Below are 20,574 nucleotides of genomic sequence, written 5' to 3'. Positions count from 1 at the left end.
ACAAAGCTGCTGGCCGCTGGTGCCTTTAAATGCTGACCTCATGGCCGGAATAGGCAAGCCTGGCAGAGGGAAGGTGAGGGAAAATTTCTCTGGTTTCCCTTCATGCAGCACACAGATTGTGCCTCTGGATGTTTGGGAGAAAAGCATCTAGAAAGTGCTTAGAAAACTATCATGTTCTTGTCTTTGTGCTGACACAAATCTGCAAGGAGAAGACGCTAGGGAGGGCCATGTTTTTGCTCCATATTATTAGCCAGTATCTTAAGAAAGAAGCAATTTCAAAAGATTAGCTCACTGGGGAACTTAGGACACAGCACTTGCCTTCTTTATGCTTCCTTCTGAGATTCAAGTTTCAGTGGCAGGCAGAGCTGTTGTGAACAGTTGTGCCAGTTGTACACTGCTCAATCCTAGAGGGTACCAATCTGTGAGCACCTACAAAATGTAGCTGAAGAAATCACTGCCAGGAAGAAGAGCTACTAAGACTATATCTAATTCTGAATAGATCCAGAGGGGAAGGTAAAAGAAACTCATTTCAGATTAAGATAAATGGCATTTCAGATTAAGATTAAGACTATATCTAATTCTGAATAGATCCAGAGGGGAAGGTAAAAGAGACTCATTTCAGATTAAGATTACGATTAAGAAAAATCGTAAAATTGACGGATCTTAAAAAAGCTCAGTTTTGCTTTGTAATAAGTGAATGGAATAATAGTAATATTGATTATGTTTAGTGTTACTTTGATATTATATAAACTATCTAGAATTTGCTCTTCAAATAACAGATTTAACAGTATCCCATAACCTTGGGATCTGTACTTCGGAATATTAAATTAGGGTTTTTTTTAAGATTTTATTTATTTGAGAATAAGCAGGGTGGGGAGAAGGAGAGGGAGAGAGAAGCAAGCCTCTGTTGAGCAGGACCCCAGGATCATAACCCGACCCAAGTCCAAGGCAGCTGCTTAACTGACTGAGCCACCCAAGTTCCCCTCAAGCTAGTTTTGAACAAATATTAATACAACTTTCTTTGCTTCCAAGCTTAAGTAAGCAAGGTTAAAAAAATATACTTTAGAACCCAATTACCTTTACCCTTATATTTTAATAATTTGTTTTTAGTAAAAGAAAATGTTATATTTTGAGAATTTGTCGTCACATGGGCTTTGGAATATCATTAAATTTCTCTGGCCTCCGTTTCCTCAGCATAAAAGTGAATGAGAGACTAACCTTATAGGTTACACTGGCTGCTTACAGTGTGTTAAATTCCATGATTATCCATCCTTCTGAAAACATCCAGATGAGCTTTGCTGGAAGCAATAGCGGCATCTAGTGGTTATTACCTCCTATCCCAGCCACAAATTTCCATGACGAATTGTCTTCCCTAGATTCTGCAGCCTAATAGTAAAAATTTTCTGTTCAGGATCATAGAAGATGTAAACTTGAAAGGACCTCAGAGATCAACTAGTTTCCTCATTTTACCAGTTAAAAATAGAAAGATTAGATGAACTCCAGACTTAATATATAAAAACATTTTCTCCTTCATTGTTTTATTCTTGACTTTTTTTGAGGTGAGATTCATGTAACCTAAAATTAAGCATTTTCAGTTGTTTTTTTTTTTTTAATTAGGCTCCACTCCCCGTGTGGAGCCCATCATGGGTCTTGAACTCGTGACTTTAAGATCAAGACTTGAGCTCATATCAAGAGTTGGACGCACCCCATAAAATTATGCATTTTCAAGTGACTGATTCAATGGCATTTAATACACTCACCATGTTGTACAATCTCCCCCTTATTCTTAAGCACACACTTAGCTCCTTTTTTAAAGTCATTCTTACTTGGTCAATGCAAAAACTTAGAAGAGAAACCAGTGTATTCCTGATAAATAATACTTACTGATTTTTCCTACTTGTGACTTCTCGGGTTGTCACTTCAGAGCAATATTTAAAGAGCAGGAAGGAAGAAAACAAAATGGTGTAGATGTCTTGCAGTTAGAAGATATGAAGTAGATGGATTGAGAAAACCAACATGTTGAACTTTCCTCTTGTTTGCCTGTTTATTGTACTGTTCAGTCTTCTCTTATCACACATTAGAGGTTACCTCATTCCCATTTCCCTTGCGATTGCCTGAATGTAAGACTTGAATGATGTATTTCCAAAGCCCTGGATACTTAGAAATGGGGAAAACTTTTCATGCAGTCCTTCATAAGAAATTCATAAGCTATCAGTCATTATTTCAGAGTTTTCGTGTGTGGCATGATTTAATACCATTACAAGTGTATAAATTTTGGATCCAGGTTTTAGAAAGCAGAGGGAGCCTCCATATTTTTGGCATTCATACCCAACAAATCTGTCTCTCCAGTAGAGTCTGGCTAAATAAACAGCAATCTGTTGGAAACGCAGGGAATGACTTAACTTGGAAGGGCAGCATTAGGTGACTGCTGGGGTGGGGGAGCTCCATTGGTCTGTGGTCCACGAGTTTCCTTAGAGCATTAACATTTACAGGAGTCCCGCAGAACATAAACCCTGCCAAGACTTTCGACTTCATTACTTCCCTGTCCTCGACAAGTACAATTTAATTGAACATTAAGCAATTTGATCTCTTTCACCTAATAAATCGAGCAAATTCAATAAACATAAATCCTGCTAATGATAGAGCTGACCCTGGTGGGGCTGAGCTCATCAGCATTCATGGTTATTACTCTCCCTGGAATTTCAGTCACAAATGCTTATTGCTGAACTAAGTACTTACCTGGTGCTTACAGTCTGGGGAGCGTATTTAATAATTTTCTTCTGTAGGGTTTCCGAAGGGCAGCTGTGGAATAGAACATGATTTTGCAGATAGACCAACTTGGATTTGCATCTCTCGCCTAAACTAGGACAAGTTCTACTATAAATCAGAAACAAAAGGGTCAATTGCAATGATTTCATAGGGTGTTCTGAGATTTAAATGAAAAAGTGCATGCAAAAGCCCACAGCACCTGACATGTGGGAACTTAATGGTACGTGTTAGCTCACTTTCCTTTTATTTCCACTGTTCTTTAGCACGGCTCTATGGTAGCCAGTGTTTACATGGTACTTTTTTGGGTTCTCTATAAAACTTTCTTATCCATTACATATGTGACTCTGAGTCATCTTCCTCTTCACCTAGTTGGCTCCTTCATAGAGACTGAGAGACACTCACCTCCAAGGTGAAGCCTTGCCCAACTCTTCCCGGCTGGCTCTGGTCATGACCTTCTCTGTGGTCCCGGTAAACTGTTGCACATGTCACAGTGTCATGATAACCGTCCTCTCTCCCAGATCCCACCCTGCCCATAGTGATTATCCGCGTCTGGTTGGATAAGTGAATGAGTCAGTCACTGAATGAAACACTGACTTGCCTTTAGTATCACAAAGGCAGTTCCCCTCATCCATTGAGTAGGTGAACCCCCCCCCCCAAAAAAAAGAAAAAAAGAAAAGGGTCCAGTCCAAGGAACTGGAAAGCAGAGAAGCAGCATGAGGACCCAAGACCTTTGACTCCCCTGTTTTCTCTCAGAGCTCAGTAAGTTTTAATATCCTGGAAGCAGGCTTTAGGCACTGCGGGTTAAAGCTTTTTTTCTGAGAAGAGGGTAAGTAGAGAGACACCCACCCAAACAGGTGTCTGGTTCCACAGGGTGCAGCATTGCCATTAGAACGCCCTCTCACCTTCATCACCAGCGCTGGGGGGCATATTTTGTCAGTGGTTACTCTTTATCTAATCTCAGAGTTTTTGCTAATTTTGGTCAAAACTACCTATTTCTACTGCTGGCTCCACCTGCACTGAGGCAAACAGTCATTCCATTCTCCCTGTCGTCTTCCTCCATTTCCTGCTGGTGGTATGTGTTTTCCAAATACCATCACCAATCAATCATGTGTGTAGAAGACTCTAAGAAAAACACCTGGTCTAGAAATGTGAGCAAAATGAGGCCCATTTTTCTTAATGCCTAAGAATTGGTCCTTGTGTCTCCTGCATTTGAAAATAATGCGCTTCAAAGTTTAGAGCCGTGAGTTTTCAGCCTCGATGTGAGAACAGTGAAATGCAGCCTCATCTTCATTTCTCAAAGCAGCTGAATTTAATCTGTCGCAGGACTAAAACTTCACCTCCCAGTTTCCTCACATGCCAGAGTGGCATAGTGACATGTGACTGTCCAGACCAGCCCTGCAGATGTGTCTGTCATCAGGAAGGGAGATTTCCTGCCAGGATGTAGTAATGTGCTTCCCACTGCTGCTGACAGCAGAGGCCCCAGACCCAGTGGCTCCAGGGGGTAATTTTTAAGGTTTTATTTTTTCAATTTAAAATTAAAATCAAAGCAGGCCCATCTGTCATATGAATCTGACATGCCAGGGAAAGGAGTGTGATCAATGGCCTGGATCTTGTTTAGACCACTTAGTGACGGTGTCCCACACCATCCCATGTGTGTCTTTCATAGCTTTGATCAAGAGCTTAGCATTTGTCCTTGGGGAAGTGGAGAATGTGTTGAGGGGGGAGGCTTTGAGGTGTGAATATTTCCATTTCCTGTTCATTTCACATTCGTGTGGGGCGAGATCCTGGATGAACACATTGTATGGTGGCTCAGAAATGGTATTTGCCTCATAAAGTATAGGCTTTGCTAAGCAAAACTATTCCTTTGCAGCAGTCCCCAGGCAACTAGGCACTTAGTCATTGTTGATGTGATTAAGTAAAGGTTGTTTTGGAGAAGGGACGGTATGTGTTCATCCCCACGTGTTGAGCTACATGGAATGGAGTCTCATGTGCTCACATGGGAAATTGTGGAAATAGTTCAGGGATCTGGTTTTCCTGAGTTCTGCACCCTCTGCCGACCACAATTCACTGTGTCCCCAAGCTGGAGGGAAGGATAACCAAGGTCATGCACCTCTGAGCTAAAATGGGCTCTAGTTGTGGCTTGGGGTGCACAAAGGCCCAGCAGGTGCTAGAAATATGCACATGCCCAGTTCCTGAAGAGGATGCCTTGCTGAGGACTCAGAAAATTCTGTGATATCCCGTTGCTCCCCTGGAAGGTGATGAGAAGCCTGTGTACCTGAGACATCTCTAAAGAATTCAGGCATATACTAAGAGTTGGTGAATGTCAGTCCTGCTTCTACTTTGAGTTTTGTTGATCTAGTGTTAAAATGTGCTGTTACTCTCACTGCCTCACCAAGTAATTAAATTCATCAAGGCAGTAAATGATTTTGTCCCTGGTTGTTTGAGGCAGGGTCTATGAAGACATCTTCCTGTGTTTACTGAGCAAGAGTTTCCCTCCATATATATAAAATTCCAAATAACCTTGAAAGAATATTTAAAAACATCTAGAGAGTATGCTTCATTGCTCTTCATTTACTATATACTTCTTTGCCCACGGACAATCACCTTTATGTTTTGCTAACACTGAAACTTATTCTTTGACTGTCTTTGAAAATCCTTATTTGCACATGTTCAATAGCGTCTTAGTGATTTTTACCTATGAGATAAATTGGCACCTCCATTTTCTTGGTGATTAAAAATTTATGAACAGTTCCATAACCGTATCTCTTTTTCATACATCAGTAACGCAGAGGTAGGCAAATGAGATAACCCGCATGTGAGAGAGATGGAAACTGAGGCCTGCCCCAAACTGCTAAGCTGGAAAGTAGAGTGGTCCAATCAGGACATGAGCCCAGCTTCAGCCTCCAGAAGAGCCCGTGTTCCTTCCATTACCCCAGGCTCACTTTACCCTTGACCCTGGCCAAGAATGAGAGCAGATGTGCATGACAGGAGGGGCAGCAGCATGGATGGATTAGAGGAGGCCCATCCGTGCTCCCAGAAAAATAACTCAAAATGCATGTCCCAGTGATGATGGAAATGTAACACATCCAGAAATACAAGAAGTGTACATTTAATGCAGAAATCATGCTTTGATAATGGACCAAAATTGTTTTGAAATTTTGAATGTTTAATATGTAAGAGAAGGTAAAGCAGCAAAAGACAGTAAGTTCTAGAATCTAAAAAATGCATGGCTGAGGAGGAAAGGAGGGGAAAGAAAATACAGCAGGTCCCTGGGGCGCCACCTGCATTTCTCTCCTCTGTTCCCTTTTATCAGCCTGGGTCCAATTTAGAAGCCTTCCTTAGGAACCACTGGGTGATCCCCAAACACAACTTATAGCTAGCTTTCCTGTTGCCTTTGGGCAAGCTCTTTTTTTTTTTTTTAAAGATTTTATTTATTTATTCATAGAGACACAGAGAGAGAGAGAGAGAGAGAGAGGCAGAGACACAGGCAGAGGGAGAAGCAGGCTCCATGCAGGGAGCCTGATGTGGGACTCGATCCAGGGTCTCCAGGATCACGCCCTGGGCTGCAGGTGGCGCTAAACCGCTGAGCCACTGGGGCTCCCCTGGGCAAGCTCTTTAAATCCAAAAGACCTTTTCCAGCAAAGTAAATCCTACTCATCTTCATTTCAGGCCACATGCCACCTTTTCTCAGAAGCTGTTCTCCTCTTCCTCTCACATTTGAACCATTTCTTTTGCAGTGCTAGGTGATGAGAACTTGGAGGGTAGGGACCAGCTCATTTCATGGTGGAAGGGGTGATGATCTAGGGGAAGACCAAGCCCAAGGGCCAGACAGCCCCGATCGGCCCTGTGTCAGTCCACAACCCCAGGACCTAGAGTCTCATCGAGGCTTCCCCACTGGGCAGATGTTGGGTAGGACCATGCTCAGCTATCTCTGGATTTTGTTTTCCAAAATAAGAGCATGACTTTATTTTTAATATCTACCTCTTGTTCACAACCGTTGCTTGGATATAAAATATTGAACAGTCTCCCTTTCAGATGTACAATGAATATATAGAAAAAAGGAGAGAAAATGACCTCAGCTCTTGAAACTTGTAAACATTTCAGCAATCTTGCTCTCACAGGGAAATCCTTAATTCTTTTTCAAACTTGAAGCAGAATTGACAACCATTTGCATTCTCTTTGCTTTCAATTATGTGTGGATTTTTTTGGCGGGGGTAGGGGGCAGGAGTCGAGGTAGGTTCAGCTGTTTCCTTAATGAAATTAATATTTCTTATGAAATGGTTTTGTGCACAAGTGTTGGGGTATCTGAGGTCTGTATGTTGTTCCTGAAATGCTTCCACACAAGGAGAAGTTGAGGAAGGGGCAGCCATCATCCTACCTACTCAGGGTCTTTTCTGGCCTTATGCTTCCTTTTTGCAATTCTAGGAAGGCATTGTGTGAGTGTATGGGCGTACACATGTGCTCTGCACACACCCACTTACTCCTTTGACTCTTGTAAGTGTCACACTCTTGCCCTAGTGCTTTGCTTTAGTTTCATGTGTCACAGGAGGAAACAGAATAGAGGGAAACCCCCATAAACTGCAATCCAGCCAAGTGTGGCTGTTGCCTTGGGCGGCTGTCCTGAGTGTGTCCAGCTGGTCCTAGGGCCTCCAGACTGGCATCCCCGGTTCTGGAAGGAGCCCCAGGATTTTCACCATCTGCTAGATAAACCCTTGGGCACCATATTTCCTACAGCATGTATTCAGAATGCGAATCCCCCCCTTCTAAAGCTTGCTTCTCTAGACCTGCTACATAACTCTGCTCTGAAACTCAAGCAAGACCCTAGGACCAGGAACTGCCTTGAAAGCTCAGTAGCCCTGGGACATATGGAAAACCAAGATCTGCTGTGCTGGCCGGGTCATGAAGGGGGACTACAGGAGAGTTTAGACAAAGGTGGCTGTGGGGCTGACCCAGCTTAGAATAGGCCATCTGGAAAGTGGTAACTGCAGAAGAACAATCTAGGGTGTGGAGGAGGTAAAGGCAGGGATTTCAAAGGAGCTGAAATAGTTGTAAGAGAATATTCAGTGTGCTCACTGGACCTTCATTACTGAGTTCGAATTTGCCAACACCATATGCCAACTGTCACTTAACCACTGTTCCTGCTTCCTCATCGGTAAAACAGAGTTGATTGATAATAGTATTTCTTCATAGGGTGTTGTGGGCGTTTTAGGGCATTAATATGTAGTAAGTGCTTCGAACAGTACTTGGCATAGAGCAAGCATCATACGACTGTTAGCTACTATTATTACTACTGCTGTTACTACCCCTTTATGACCATCCTCGTCGTTACCGTAATATACCCTATTCATACAGACCAGGCCTTGCATATAGAATTGTAATAGTTGCTGTTAGAAGGGTACCTGCTGGCATCGTTGCTTGGTTGTGTCATTTCTGGATCACCAGAGATAACATCTTTTCTGTCTCTCTTGAGTGAAGATGTACCTCTGTAAGAATGACTATACCCTTAAAATGATACCACCTGCTGGTTTCAGGTAAAATCGTTCTTCCAGAAGGCCTGCAGCACGCAATGCTGGCTCTTTTTTTTTTTTTTTTTTTTCCAGTTCCTTACTCTCTTGGAATACATTCTCCCCACCGCTCAGCTACTATTTTTTATGTTCAGTGTAGAATCTTAGTTACGCTAGATAGCATTTCATTGTGTGGGGTTGAACACAGCTCCCACAAAGAATATGGAGATGAGTTCTAGGATCATTGGTGCGTGTGTGGAGGAGTCGGGGGCATGTGGTGGACAGGGCCCAGGCCCGTTCACGGTGCACCAAGTGGTGAGTGGGTGCATGTGGGTGCCAGCAAACAGCGATGATGTCTCACGTTGTTGTCCTTTCCTTCTTAGACGACTATGCCCAGCTGTGTAATATCCCTGTCACGGGACGCCGGCGGCCATATGGACGGGATGCTTTGGTCGACTTCAGCGAACAGTATGCTCCAGAAGCTGATCCCTACTTTATTCAGGACCGTAAGCACCATTTTTCAATTATGTTGAAAATAAATTATGGTTAAAGGTTAGTCAATGATTCGCAAAAAGTAGCTCCTGGGAATTTGTCAGAAACCTCAGCTTTTGGGGCCCACTCTAGACCTGCTAAATTGGAAACTCTGGGGTAAGACCCAACAGTCAGTGTTACTCACCTGCTGCATAAGCCTTGTGCATGCTTGAGTTTGGGAAATATTGGATCAAATTATTGGCAAGCTGGTGGGGATGCTCTTATGTTTACTTTCTTTAAAGGAAAAAAAATTATCTTCTAATAACCTTTACGAAATCATTTCTTGACTCATTACATGGTAGTCTTAAGGGTCAAGGTTTTCTTGAAAGCCTGATTATAATTGCCATCTTTTTTCACACAAGAAATGACATGTGAACTGTGCCAAGTTGATCTTTACAGGTATTTTAGATGGAAGGTCAAAAAATTGCTCTTCTGATCAGAAATTGTTAGAATCCTGGTGAGGGGATTTATTAAGAAAGGATGGCAGGCTGACTCCTCCTGGATTTGTGGGCAGAATTTCTTCTGTAGAAGTAGAGCGTGGCCGTGTGAACCCGGATCCCATTTAGGAAAAAAATGTCTGACGGTTAACGGGAGTGTCCTCAATAAGGAAGCCATAGGAGCTAAAGGTTTCTCTGGGGGGAAGCCATAGCTTTTCAAATTCAAAATGCAGTATTGGTAAAGCACAGGTTGCCTCATTTCATGAGTGGGGATGGGGAAATGCGGATTCCAGCTGCCTCCTCTGCATCTTCCCAATGGGCCTTTCTGGAAGTGTGCAAAGCTGCACCAGATTTTCAAGGCAGGGAATCCCTTGAAGCCAGGGAGCTGGAATTAGGACTTTGGAGACATGCTGAATGACAGACTACGCTGAAACTCTTCTTTCTTTGGCTCCTGTTATACATGAACAAAGCAAACTACCACGGCATGGTTCCCAAGGAGCAACCCAAGCGTTGTGGCCACACTTGGAGCTACTTCAATTCTGAGTCAAAGAGTGTTTACTTTTTCCCTTCCCTTCTCTTTCTTTCCCCTGCCTTCCTTTTGTTTTTTGATGGATGCATATATCGATTATTCAGAATTAAGAGCGCTTCAAGTTCTACATGAAAACAGCATGGTATCCATCCAGCCAAGTTGATTAACACACACCTACACACAGGTGTAGAACATTACCAGCATCCAGAAGGCCCCGAAAGCCCTTTCCCAGCCAGGCCCCTGACCCAAGGGTAACAACTATCTTGACTTCTAATAACTTGGATTATTTATTTTAATCAACAACATACAGCCACGCACTACTTCATGACAAATAAATGACAGGTACACTAAATAAATACACTGACAGGTATAAGACTGTGCACTTAGAATTTCTGTACTGACCTATGAATATATTACAGGTCAAAGAACAATTTACCTTTAAAAAAATGAAAAGGAAGGAGGAATATTAAGGTTGAAAGAAAGCCCAGCTTGCCTGTCCCATAAATCTGAAATAACAGGTTAAATCTATATGCAATTATGACACCATCCTGTAGCTTCCATGTGCAGCCTCTATCATTTAGACAGAGTCCAGATTCCAGGAATTTTCATAGTGAAATGTTCTGGCTTGTGTACTTTTTTTTAATGCTGACGTTGCTTTAAAACTCTTTGAATTCACTACAAATGTTAAGAAATAAACATGTTGGTGCCACATCCATTTCCTATTTAGCAACATAGAAAGCTGAGATGCAGTTCTTAGACCTTGAGCTTTGACTGTGTCAGTGGCCTTTAAACTTACTACAAGTTCTGAGAAATAGCTCCTCCTTCCCAGAAAGGAGTAAGGACTTTCTGGCCCTGCTAAAGAAATGACCGTATTGGGTAGAGAGTTAACATAAAGGGAAGGCTGACACTTCTTATCTCCTGACTTCTGGTTATTTAAGAAAGTTGAACTGATAGCTGAGGGTATCAGTTAAGGCAAGGCAGTAATTTAAAGTAGAATCTCCAGGGTGCCTAGGTGGCTCAGTGGTTGAGCATGTCTGTCTTTGGTTCAAGTCCTGATCCCAGGGTGCTGGAATTGAGTCCCGCATCAGGCTCCCAACAGGAAGCCTGTTGCTCCTTCTGCCTCTCTGTGTCTCTCATGAATCAATCAATCAATCAATAATAATAATAATAATAATAAAATAGAACCTCCGAGAGCAGAAATCAGCTTTATCTCTTAAGGACTAGAGAGTAAAATTTTTAGGCTTTGCAGGCGTGGTCTCTGTTGCATCTACTCTTCTACTAGGATATCAGGAAAGCAGCCATGGACAGCATGTCAATGAATGCGTATATCTGTGTTTCAGGAAAACTTTATTTACCAAAGGCAGCCAGCCACCTTTGGAGCAGAGGCTATACTTTGCCTACTCCTCTAGAAGTATTTTTGAGAGTCTCCTTGATGCGTGTGTATAGGAGTTTTCAAAATTTAGTTTCATGTTTTAATTTCTCTAATAATAAAAATTTTTAGTAGTTATAAAGTCAAAATGATTTTGCCAGAGTACCTGGAATTTGAAAATATTTTCATAGATTAAGACTTTATTTTCTTAAGTATTTCTCAAACTGGCTTTGGGGACCTGATGACATATTCTTGATGGCTGGTATTTTTTTTTTCTCCCCTTCAAAATTTTTAAAAGGGCCTGTCATGGATGTGTTAATTTTTAAAATCACTTGAATTACACCTTATAGCCCTGCATAAGCAATGATATTTTGCTGCCCCCTGCAGTTCCACTGGAGAATTACTTCAGAGGCCAGATAGAGAGTTAAGGCCATATTTTGGAAAAAAAAAACTTTTTTAAGGCTGAAACACGATGAGATTCAGAAATGGGGATGAGGGGAGGTGAGAGTCCACATTAACACTGTGTTTGTGTCACCCTGGGTTTATATTTACAACTTCTCTCTCCAGAAAGAGAGCCAAAATGCTCTTGATGCCTGTTTTTATATTACTACACTGTATCTCTAAATCCGTTTAAAGATATCTAAGCTATAAAAAGAGCCAAACAAAAAATTCTTTGTTTCCCTAAAAAAAAAAAAAAAAAAAAAGATTTTTGGCTTTCTCAACAAAAGTATGATGTACTTTTCTCATTTATCAGGATGTTTCAGAGTCCCTTTTACTGTCTTTATCCTTTGATCTCCTGACAGCCCTTTTGTAAGACTCATTCCAAAGCTAGGCAAACAAACAGACTTTACAAGGCAAGGCCAGCTTGACTTTTCACTGCTTTTTGGGGAACTCCAAGTGAAAAACCACCGCCTGAAGTTCTCATGGATCTTCTGAACAAATGTCTGCTGAACTGTGATTGTGACTTTCATTGGTTCCATCCTGAAAGTTGTACTGCCATTTGCCCTACTGAGAACTCAGGAAATTTGGGATTTTAGATAAGCACTTCTATTAATAAGGGCAAGACCAAAAACCATACTTCATCATTTTTTTTAATACTTCATCATTTTTTGTGTGTGTGATTTTATTTTTATTTTGTGTGTGTGTGTGTGTGATTTTAATATAGGACATCAGAATTCAAGATGTGTGGCTATTAATGTAGAACACGTATAAAGTTTTTAATATCTTATGCTTAATGTTGTATACAGATCTATTCAGCATGAAATATTACTGCTAACTTTAAGGCATCTGAAACAGGTGTCTAAAATAGATATATATGATGAACCATAACCTTAATAAAAATATAGTTTTAAAAGATGGTGTAAGAAGCTGCAAATTCCTTTCTTAAAAAAAGAGATTTATTTATTTTATTTGAGAGAGAGAGGGCAAGCAGGGAGAGGGGAAGAGGGAGGGAGAGAATCTTCAAGCAGACTCCCTGCCGAGCATGGAACCCGAGGCAGGGTTGGATTCCTTGACCCTGTGATCATGACCTGAGCTAAAATCAAGAGCTGGCCACCCCACTGATGAGGTCACCCAAGTGCCCAGAGACTGCAGATTTCTAACCTGGCTCCTGGTGTTTCCTTTTCAGGTTTTTTAAATAGTTTTGAGGAGTTGCAGGCTGAAGAATGTGGCATCCTGAATGGGTGTGAGAATGGGCGCTGTGTGAGGGTGCAGGAAGGCTACACCTGTGACTGCTTCGATGGCTATCACTTGGACATGGCCAAGATGACCTGTGTTGGTAAGGATGATGTGGGTTCCATGGCAAATTATTCTTGTCCTAAGATCCCCTGTGGCCAGATCTCATATAATCGAGTGCATTTAAGATAGGTCTGCAGTTTTGGTTTGGGAAGATGAGACAAGTTCTGGAGGTGGACGATGGTGATGGTTGCACAACAGTGTGAATATACTTAATGCCACTGCACTATCCACTTAAAAGTGGTTAAAATGGCCAGTTTTATGTTTTGTATATTTTACCACAATTTAAAAGAACACTGATACCTCATTGAAGAATTCATACAGTGGTATATTGGGAAAAAATGTCAGAATGTTCTAGATAATTAGTTTGACTCTTCTAACTTCAGCTTTTGACTCTGCAGCAAGTAATATTTTCTCCCAATACCTGACACCAGCATAAGGGAGTGTAGACATCTGGAAAAAATGTAACTGTCATGGTAATCATTTTAGACAACATTCTTCCTAAAATTCCCTCTCCCTCTCTGTCTCTCATATTGCCATCCCTTCTGTTTTTGAAAGACTGATAAGTGTACATTTATTCTTCCTCATGTGATCCATGCCACCTTCTAGAGCCTGACCCTTGAATTATAGGTCTTCCCTTTCTCTATGGCTCTCCTCCCCCCTCCAGCAGCAACCCCCTTCCCCACTTGAGTTTTGTTTGTCTCCATCGGTGGTGGGTCTGGAAAATAGGTAAACCTGGGTTATTACAGGTGTTTCGAGTGTATTTCTTTCCTGTGGAAAGAAATCTAAGAAGGTAACTTGAGCCTTTACAGAGGCTGCCTCGAGGGCTCTGCTCACTTGTTTGGTTCTTACTACAGTGTATTCCTGTCTACAAATCTTAATAGTTTTTCTGTACCTGCAGAAGGGAATTTAGAAGTAGGAAAATTCTTCCAGCTTTCTTGAGTTTTGACTCTAAAATGTCAAGCTGGCCAAATGTTCATGGTGTTTTAAATAACAGGGAAGAAAATTCTGGAACCTCTCAGGTCTACAAAGTCGTATTTATCTTGCAAGTAATTGCGACAAATAATAGTGAGAAAGACTCTCCAGTTTTCTGGGGGGAGAGCAGAGAACTGCCAAGGTATGTTCCAGCCAGATGATGCCTTGATGCCTTAGGTAAGCTGTAGGTTACATTTCCTCTTGGAGTGATACGAGACCTTGTTTACCTGCGTGGTTTGGCTTATTGCAGATGTAAACGAATGTGATGAGTTGAACAATCGGATGTCTCTCTGCAAGAATGCCAAGTGCATCAATACCGAAGGCTCCTACAAGTGTGTATGTCTGCCTGGCTATGTACCTTCTGACAAGCCCAACTACTGCACTCCATTGAATACCGCCTTGAATTTAGAAAAAGACGGTGACCTGGAGTAAAAGAGAATCTACATAACCTAAGCCCATATACTCTGCACTGTGTAAAGGAAAAGAGAGAAATGTATTATACTTGAGACATTGCACCTAGCCTAGAATGTCAGAAATACGGAAACATCACGGAGCTGTGTGTCCTCGGAAGGAAGACGAGAGGATCCGGTGTGAGCCTGCCTGGTGTGACAGACCAAATGGACATTTCTCTGAAAAACCAGTATATATAGTCTGTTCATATGTAAAATTCAGTGGAAAAGAGGCGGAACAGTGCTGTTATTTTAAACAGAAGGTTGTATTATGATGTTTTTGTTTTGTTTTTGTTTTTTTACTATTGCTTGATTAAATTTGGCATTTAAATAGTGGTGGAAATATTTTATATAATTTTCATTTTTTGGTTGTGCAGTTCCTTGGCTACTGTTTTTCTTCAGATTTGTTCTTTCATTCTCAAGTGCACAAGTCTTTGATAAAATATTGTTAAACTGTATTATAAGTATTGTTACACAGGGTTATGTTTTCCTGGTCTGGAGCATTTTTAAAATCCAAACTGTCTGTCCTGTGGAGCAGGCAGTGATTTTTGTTTCAAAACTTTTATACGCATTTGGAGGAAAGTACTTTCTATTTACAGTGTGTTGTCTGATTTTAATGTCCATTCTTAGCCAAGCTGCTAGTAGGCATCAATTGGATCCTTTCCTATGTTGAAATGGAAGAATTAATGAGCTTACATTAATTAGTATTGTAATGTGTAAAGGAAGCCCAGCAAAATTTTTTGAAAACTTGATGATCCCAACGTATTTACCATTGTATGTTAAAGCAAAATAAATCACCATTTTTTTAGAAAAAAAATTCTACCTGAGAGTAACTGTCAATGAGTATCTGTGTACACGTTGTATCCCTCCCCCGTTTAGTTTTGCAAATGGTTCTCTAGTAAAGTCTTTTGCAGGTGAATTATTAAATTTATTAGGTAGTGTTAGGGACTGAATCATGTCCGCCCCCAAAAATCTTATGTTGACATCCTACAAATGTGACTGTAGTTGTAGACTGGGTCTTTAAAGAGGTAATTAAGATTAAATGGGGTCTTTGGGGTGGGCCCTAACCCCATATGACTGATGTCCTTCTAAGAAGAGGAGATGGGATGGGGACAAACACAGAAGAAAGGCCATTTGAAGATTCAGGGAGAAAATCACCATCTCCAAGCCAAGGAAAGAGGCCTCAGAAGAAATCAACCCTGCAGTACCTTGATCTCAAACTTCTTACCTCCAGAATTAAGAGAAAATGAATTTGTTGTTTAAGCCACCCAATCTGTGGTACTTTGTTATAGCAGCCCTGGCAAACAGGATACAGATACAGATCACAGATATCACAGGAACAGTGAAAACAGCTTTCGGGGTTCTAGTCACTGTTTAATGCCCAGCTATAGTTAAGCAATTGTTAAAATGAGTTTCAGAATCCATTTTTTTTACTGCGTAAAACATCTGAGTTTAAAGAAAAACAATGAAACTTTGTATAGGGATACCCAGCAAAATCTCATTTAACATTTTCCTGAGGGTAACTCCGGTGGCTCAGTGGTTTAGCACCGCCTTCAGCTCAGGGCATGATCCTGGAGACCTGGGATCGAGTCCCACTTCGGGCTCTCTGCATGGGGCCTGCTTCTCTCTCTTGACTGTGTCCCTGCCTCTCTCTCTCTGTGTCTCTCATGAATAAATAAAATATTTTTTTAAAAATTTTTCCTGAAATACAGGATTTAGGTTTTTAATACCCGTCATAAGAAGAGTAATGGGATGTCAAAGATGTCTGTATCCTCATCCCTGGAGCCTGTGAATATGTTACTGTGTGTGGCAAATGGAAATCAAGATTACAGATGGAATTACAGTTGCTAATCAGCCTCAATAGGGTGATCCAGTAGGCCCAGTGTCATCACAGGAACTGGAGAGTGGAGGGGAGGAGGTGGGCGGGGAAGCAGATAGAAAAGGGGAGTCTGGGGGCGATGTGAGATGCAGGTGAGAAAGACTCCCCTGCCATGCCAGCTTTAAAGGCAGAAGAAGAGGCAGGGAGGAAGCATGAGCCAAGGCTAGCTTCTAGTAGCTGGAAAAGGGAAGGTGCCATTCTTCCCTAGAGCCTCCAGAAAGCGCAACTCTCTTGAGTCGACTGCAAGCCAGTAACACAGATCCACTTCTAACCTGTGGAACTGTAAGATAACAAATATGTGTTGCTGCAATTAAACTTGCGATAATTTGTTGCAGCAGTGACAGAAATCTAAAACAACACCCAAGCATCATAAAAAGGACGCCTCAACATTTTCAACTAATTTTTCCAGATAGGAGAAACTTAATTTATATCCCCCAAACTCAGCAGAAGCATTATAAATAAAATGACTTGCTGGCACAAGTCTTGAATTATATTTCAAATATTAGCATAGTTGGAATCATCACAGGTGTTTGAAAATCACACAGACTATCAACGAAGTGGATGTGTGCTGGGATGTTGCTAGCCAGCTGGCATGCTCGTTTTGAATGCATTTCCACAAAGCTTTCCATGTCTGTTTACCCTTTATTTTTACCTAGTTTTGCACACATCCTCCAAGAAACATTTCATTTTTTTGTAATAATGTAAAAATTCTTTTAGCTCCTTTCAGTAGTTACTGCAATTTTACTTTCAATGCCTATTGTCCTCTAAACCACAGGTTTGGGATTCTGTGGCAATAGTTCTAATTCGTTGGCCATAAAGAGACAGACATGTAGTGCAGTGCATTCTGATCATTAAATCGGTTATATAATCTGTTATGCTAATACATGTATTTTCCAGCTGCCTGAGCAGAAGTCCATCCACAAAATGAGTCTGCATACCTTAAAATACCAACAAAAACATTCTCTTCTGTTGTCATAAAAATCAAACTCTCCTCCAGGAAAAGTAGACCTGGCTATCTGATTTAAACTTATGTAATGTAAAGTTATAGTCTTGAAATCTGCCACGTTAGTCACAATAAGCACTAAATACAAACCTAGCAAACCAAACCTTTAAACATATCAAAGGTGTTTTATACACTTTCATCCACCTTCCTCTTTAAAAAATGCTTATACATTTGAAAGAATACCATAATTTAGCTTTAGTATTTTCACACATGAACGACTTTCTAAAGTACTCTAAAATGTACTTGAATTTTCCTGGGAGATCTAAACATCTTTGTATTGGCAGAAATGACAAATCTGATTATGCTTAAAAATGAGCTTCATGAACATTTCATCTGAGTCAACTATGCGAGGAAACAACATGCATGTCAGGGTTCCATGTCCCTCCTTGCGGAGACAAACCATAGCAATGGATTTAGCAATTGTTCTAATATCAGCATTAAAATAACTGATTCTAACGTTCTCTTCACATTTTCAAAGGAATGACTTAAGAAGGTGACGTATTTGTGCATCTGTGATGTACTGCTCAAATCTTTGGTAAGAGGAAGAGAACAATGGCAGCATTGATCAGTGTCACAGTGATGGGGACCCAAAACTAAGGACTATAAAGAGCGGTATCATCTGCGAAGTGCAGGAATAAACCACAGTCTGATAAGACAAAAGCCCTCTCAGGAAAAAGAGTTCCTTGATTTTGGATAAAACGTTCATAATCATCACAGGAATATGAGATTCTTCTAACCAACCTTCCCTTCTCTTTGAGAGTGCAGGATGGCCATCACTGGAGGAAGAAGTTCTCTTCCAAGTCATTTATGAAGAGGATTTTTCTTTTTATCATGACTCTGAGTATAACTAGAGCAGGCTTTGCTATATTGTGACCAGACACAGAATATTTAATAGCACACTGATAATCAATCTTGATGTGCTCCACCCTCAACACATACACATACATAAGAATTCACTGAAGCCTGAGTATCTGGATTTTTCTGGAGAAAATCTGGAATCAGACACACTCAGAGTGTGGTCCTTAGACCAGTTATGTTTCCTGAGAGAGATTAAAAAATGCAGAATCTCAGGCCAGCATACCAAGACTTTCCAGATGGTTTCTGTGCCTATTAAATTTCCAGACACACTTTTCTAAACAAGCAGATTGGTTCATATGGCTGCATATTATTTGAGGAGCTTGAAAAACTGATGACCCTATCCCCAGAAATTCTGATTTAATTTTCAGGGTGCAGAGAAATTCTTAGTGAATTGTTACATTCTGTGCAATGTTCCTTATCTATCCTAAGATAGGACAGTGACACCTGCCCCTACTACCTCAGAGGAATGTAGAAGGGATCAAAATAAGATCATATTTAAAAGCCAGGATTCATTGTGTACACAGGAGGAATGATTATTCACTGCTCTGTGCCACTAACCACACTTTAAAACCTTGACTCCTGTACATACTCCTTTGGCCACGATGAAGAATTAGTCTGGACTCCTTTTTGATTCCCTTCCCAGCTGCTTTCCTCCAAACCTGAGGCTTCCTTGGATACACTTTGATTTAAACTCTTTATATCCCCACAATCTGGAGACTCAACTCTTGCCCGTGTGTGGAAATAATTTTCTGGAGGAAGTTGCTGCAATGGAGCATCAGAAACAAAAGATTTTGGAGGGACAGTCTAGGAAATATGTATGTAAATTCAGGAGTCATCTAAACCTTGTGGGGAAAAATAAGGCAGGGGATTTTGGAGACAAAATCAGAGTAAGATGCGATAGAAGGTAGGTGGGAGAGAAGATTGGTCTGAGAACAAAATGATCTCACCTACACCAGGTAGTGTCACTCAAGATTCACGGTTTAAGCCTTCAATGCTCCAGGTTTTCTTGGATCCTTTCATTTGTGGAGAAAAAAATGGCCACACTGACCCACATAATCTGGAATGTACCTGAGATTTTATTCTCCAACCTCGAACAGGATCCTGAGGCACAGATAGACCTAGAAAGGAGGCCCTGACATCAGGGTAGTTTGACCTTGATGACTCAATGGGAAGAGGCCAGAACCCTGTCCACCACCCTCTGGCCATCAGCTGGCGGGCAGGCTGTTCCTAGACAGAGTGGTAGCCTCAGTCTGGGAGCACCCAACCTGCTTTTCCTAGCAAAGTCCATGACATTTAACTTGAAGATGAATTAACTGTAGGGTAAGTAAGGAATTGACCATAAAAGCAGCCAAATCCTTCTGTCCAACCGCTCTTTATGATTTTCAGTGTCTAGTTTCAAAATGACTTGGCTGGAAGCAAGGGCTGGGGACTGTGATAGGAACTTGCAGACTCTTTGCATCTATGGACATTGAGTCAAAAATGTTATGGTTTCGACAAATTGGAGAATAATTAAATATTCTCCAAAGTCTCCCCAGCCTCATATGGATGGGGCTGAAACTCACTTCCTGCAGGATATCACTGCTTCCCTTAACATCAAAGCCTTCTCTGCCTTCTCTCCATTAGCATTCTGGATCAGCACTGTCCAATACAACTTTCCGTGGTGATGGAAAGGTTCCGTATCTGAACTGTCCAATGTGATAGCCAGTAGCCACATGCAGATACTGAGCACTTGAAATGTAGCTAATGTAACTAAGAACCTGAGTTTTTAATTTCACTTTTCTTTAAATAGCCATGTATGGCCGGTGACTACCATATTGGTCAGCACAGCCTGGGGATTTGACCTCTTACTGGCCCTTTACCAGGACCCATTCTCTCCCAATCCCTTCTCCCAACCTATGGTCCCTAGTACATTACTAGGCAGAAAGCTGTTTGTGGCAGAGAAAACAATGTCTTTATTGCTGCAAGTGCCCTCCAAAGCAAATGCACACTCGGTGTTTAAGGAAAGCAAGAAATGAAATCACATGACTCATCTTGTGTCATCTTCAGAGATAGCCCACACACTTGATTTTTTGCAAAATATGAGTTTTGCCACAGTAGCAGAGAATGGCATGAGGAAGATCGTGGAGCTCTGAACTCTGAGAAAGGGCCAGAGATGGATACCAAGACAGAACTCTTTGGCACCTCTGGCCTTCTTTACTGTAACTCCAGTTTTCTCCAAGTGCAGTCACCAACCAGGAACATCATCTCCTGGAAACTTGTTAGCAATACAGATTCTCACTTCTACCCCAGACCCACTAGGTCAGAAACTCTGTGGGTGCCATACAGCAATCTGTGTTTAGTAAGCCCCCCAGAAGATCCTGTTAACATGAGAAAGTTGGAGCTTGCTGCCCTAGATAACCATCTATTCATTAGGCAACAGGTGCTCACTGGGCTCCAGGAATCATGATACTTTTTTGAGGGATGCCCAATCTCCGCAGAGCCCTCCTAGACAGAGGTATTTATGTAAGATCTCAGTTTAATTCTCTTTTTTCTAATTC

General features: G+C 41.3%; 1 protein-coding gene across 15 annotated transcripts in view; it reads left to right on the top strand.

The window, feature by feature from the left end:
- The window catches only part of LTBP1 (latent transforming growth factor beta binding protein 1), a 392,301-nt gene extending 377,187 nt beyond the window's left edge, over positions 1-15,114 (top strand). For all 15 annotated transcript variants that reach the window (XM_072770568.1, XM_072770565.1, XM_072770566.1 and 12 more), the window contains 3 exons: positions 8,657-8,779; positions 12,767-12,916; positions 14,099-15,114. In XM_072770568.1, coding sequence (XP_072626669.1) covers positions 8,657-8,779; positions 12,767-12,916; positions 14,099-14,280 — 455 coding nt within the window. In that variant the 3' untranslated portion in view covers positions 14,281-15,114. The remainder of the gene's footprint in view (positions 1-8,656; positions 8,780-12,766; positions 12,917-14,098) is intronic.
- The last annotated feature ends 5,460 nt before the right edge of the window (positions 15,115-20,574 follow it).

This window comes from Canis lupus, chromosome 12 (genome assembly GCF_048164855.1).
Source record: "Canis lupus baileyi chromosome 12, mCanLup2.hap1, whole genome shotgun sequence".
Lineage (NCBI taxonomy): Eukaryota > Metazoa > Chordata > Mammalia > Carnivora > Canidae > Canis > Canis lupus.
This window is presented reverse-complemented; position numbering and strand designations above follow the sequence as displayed.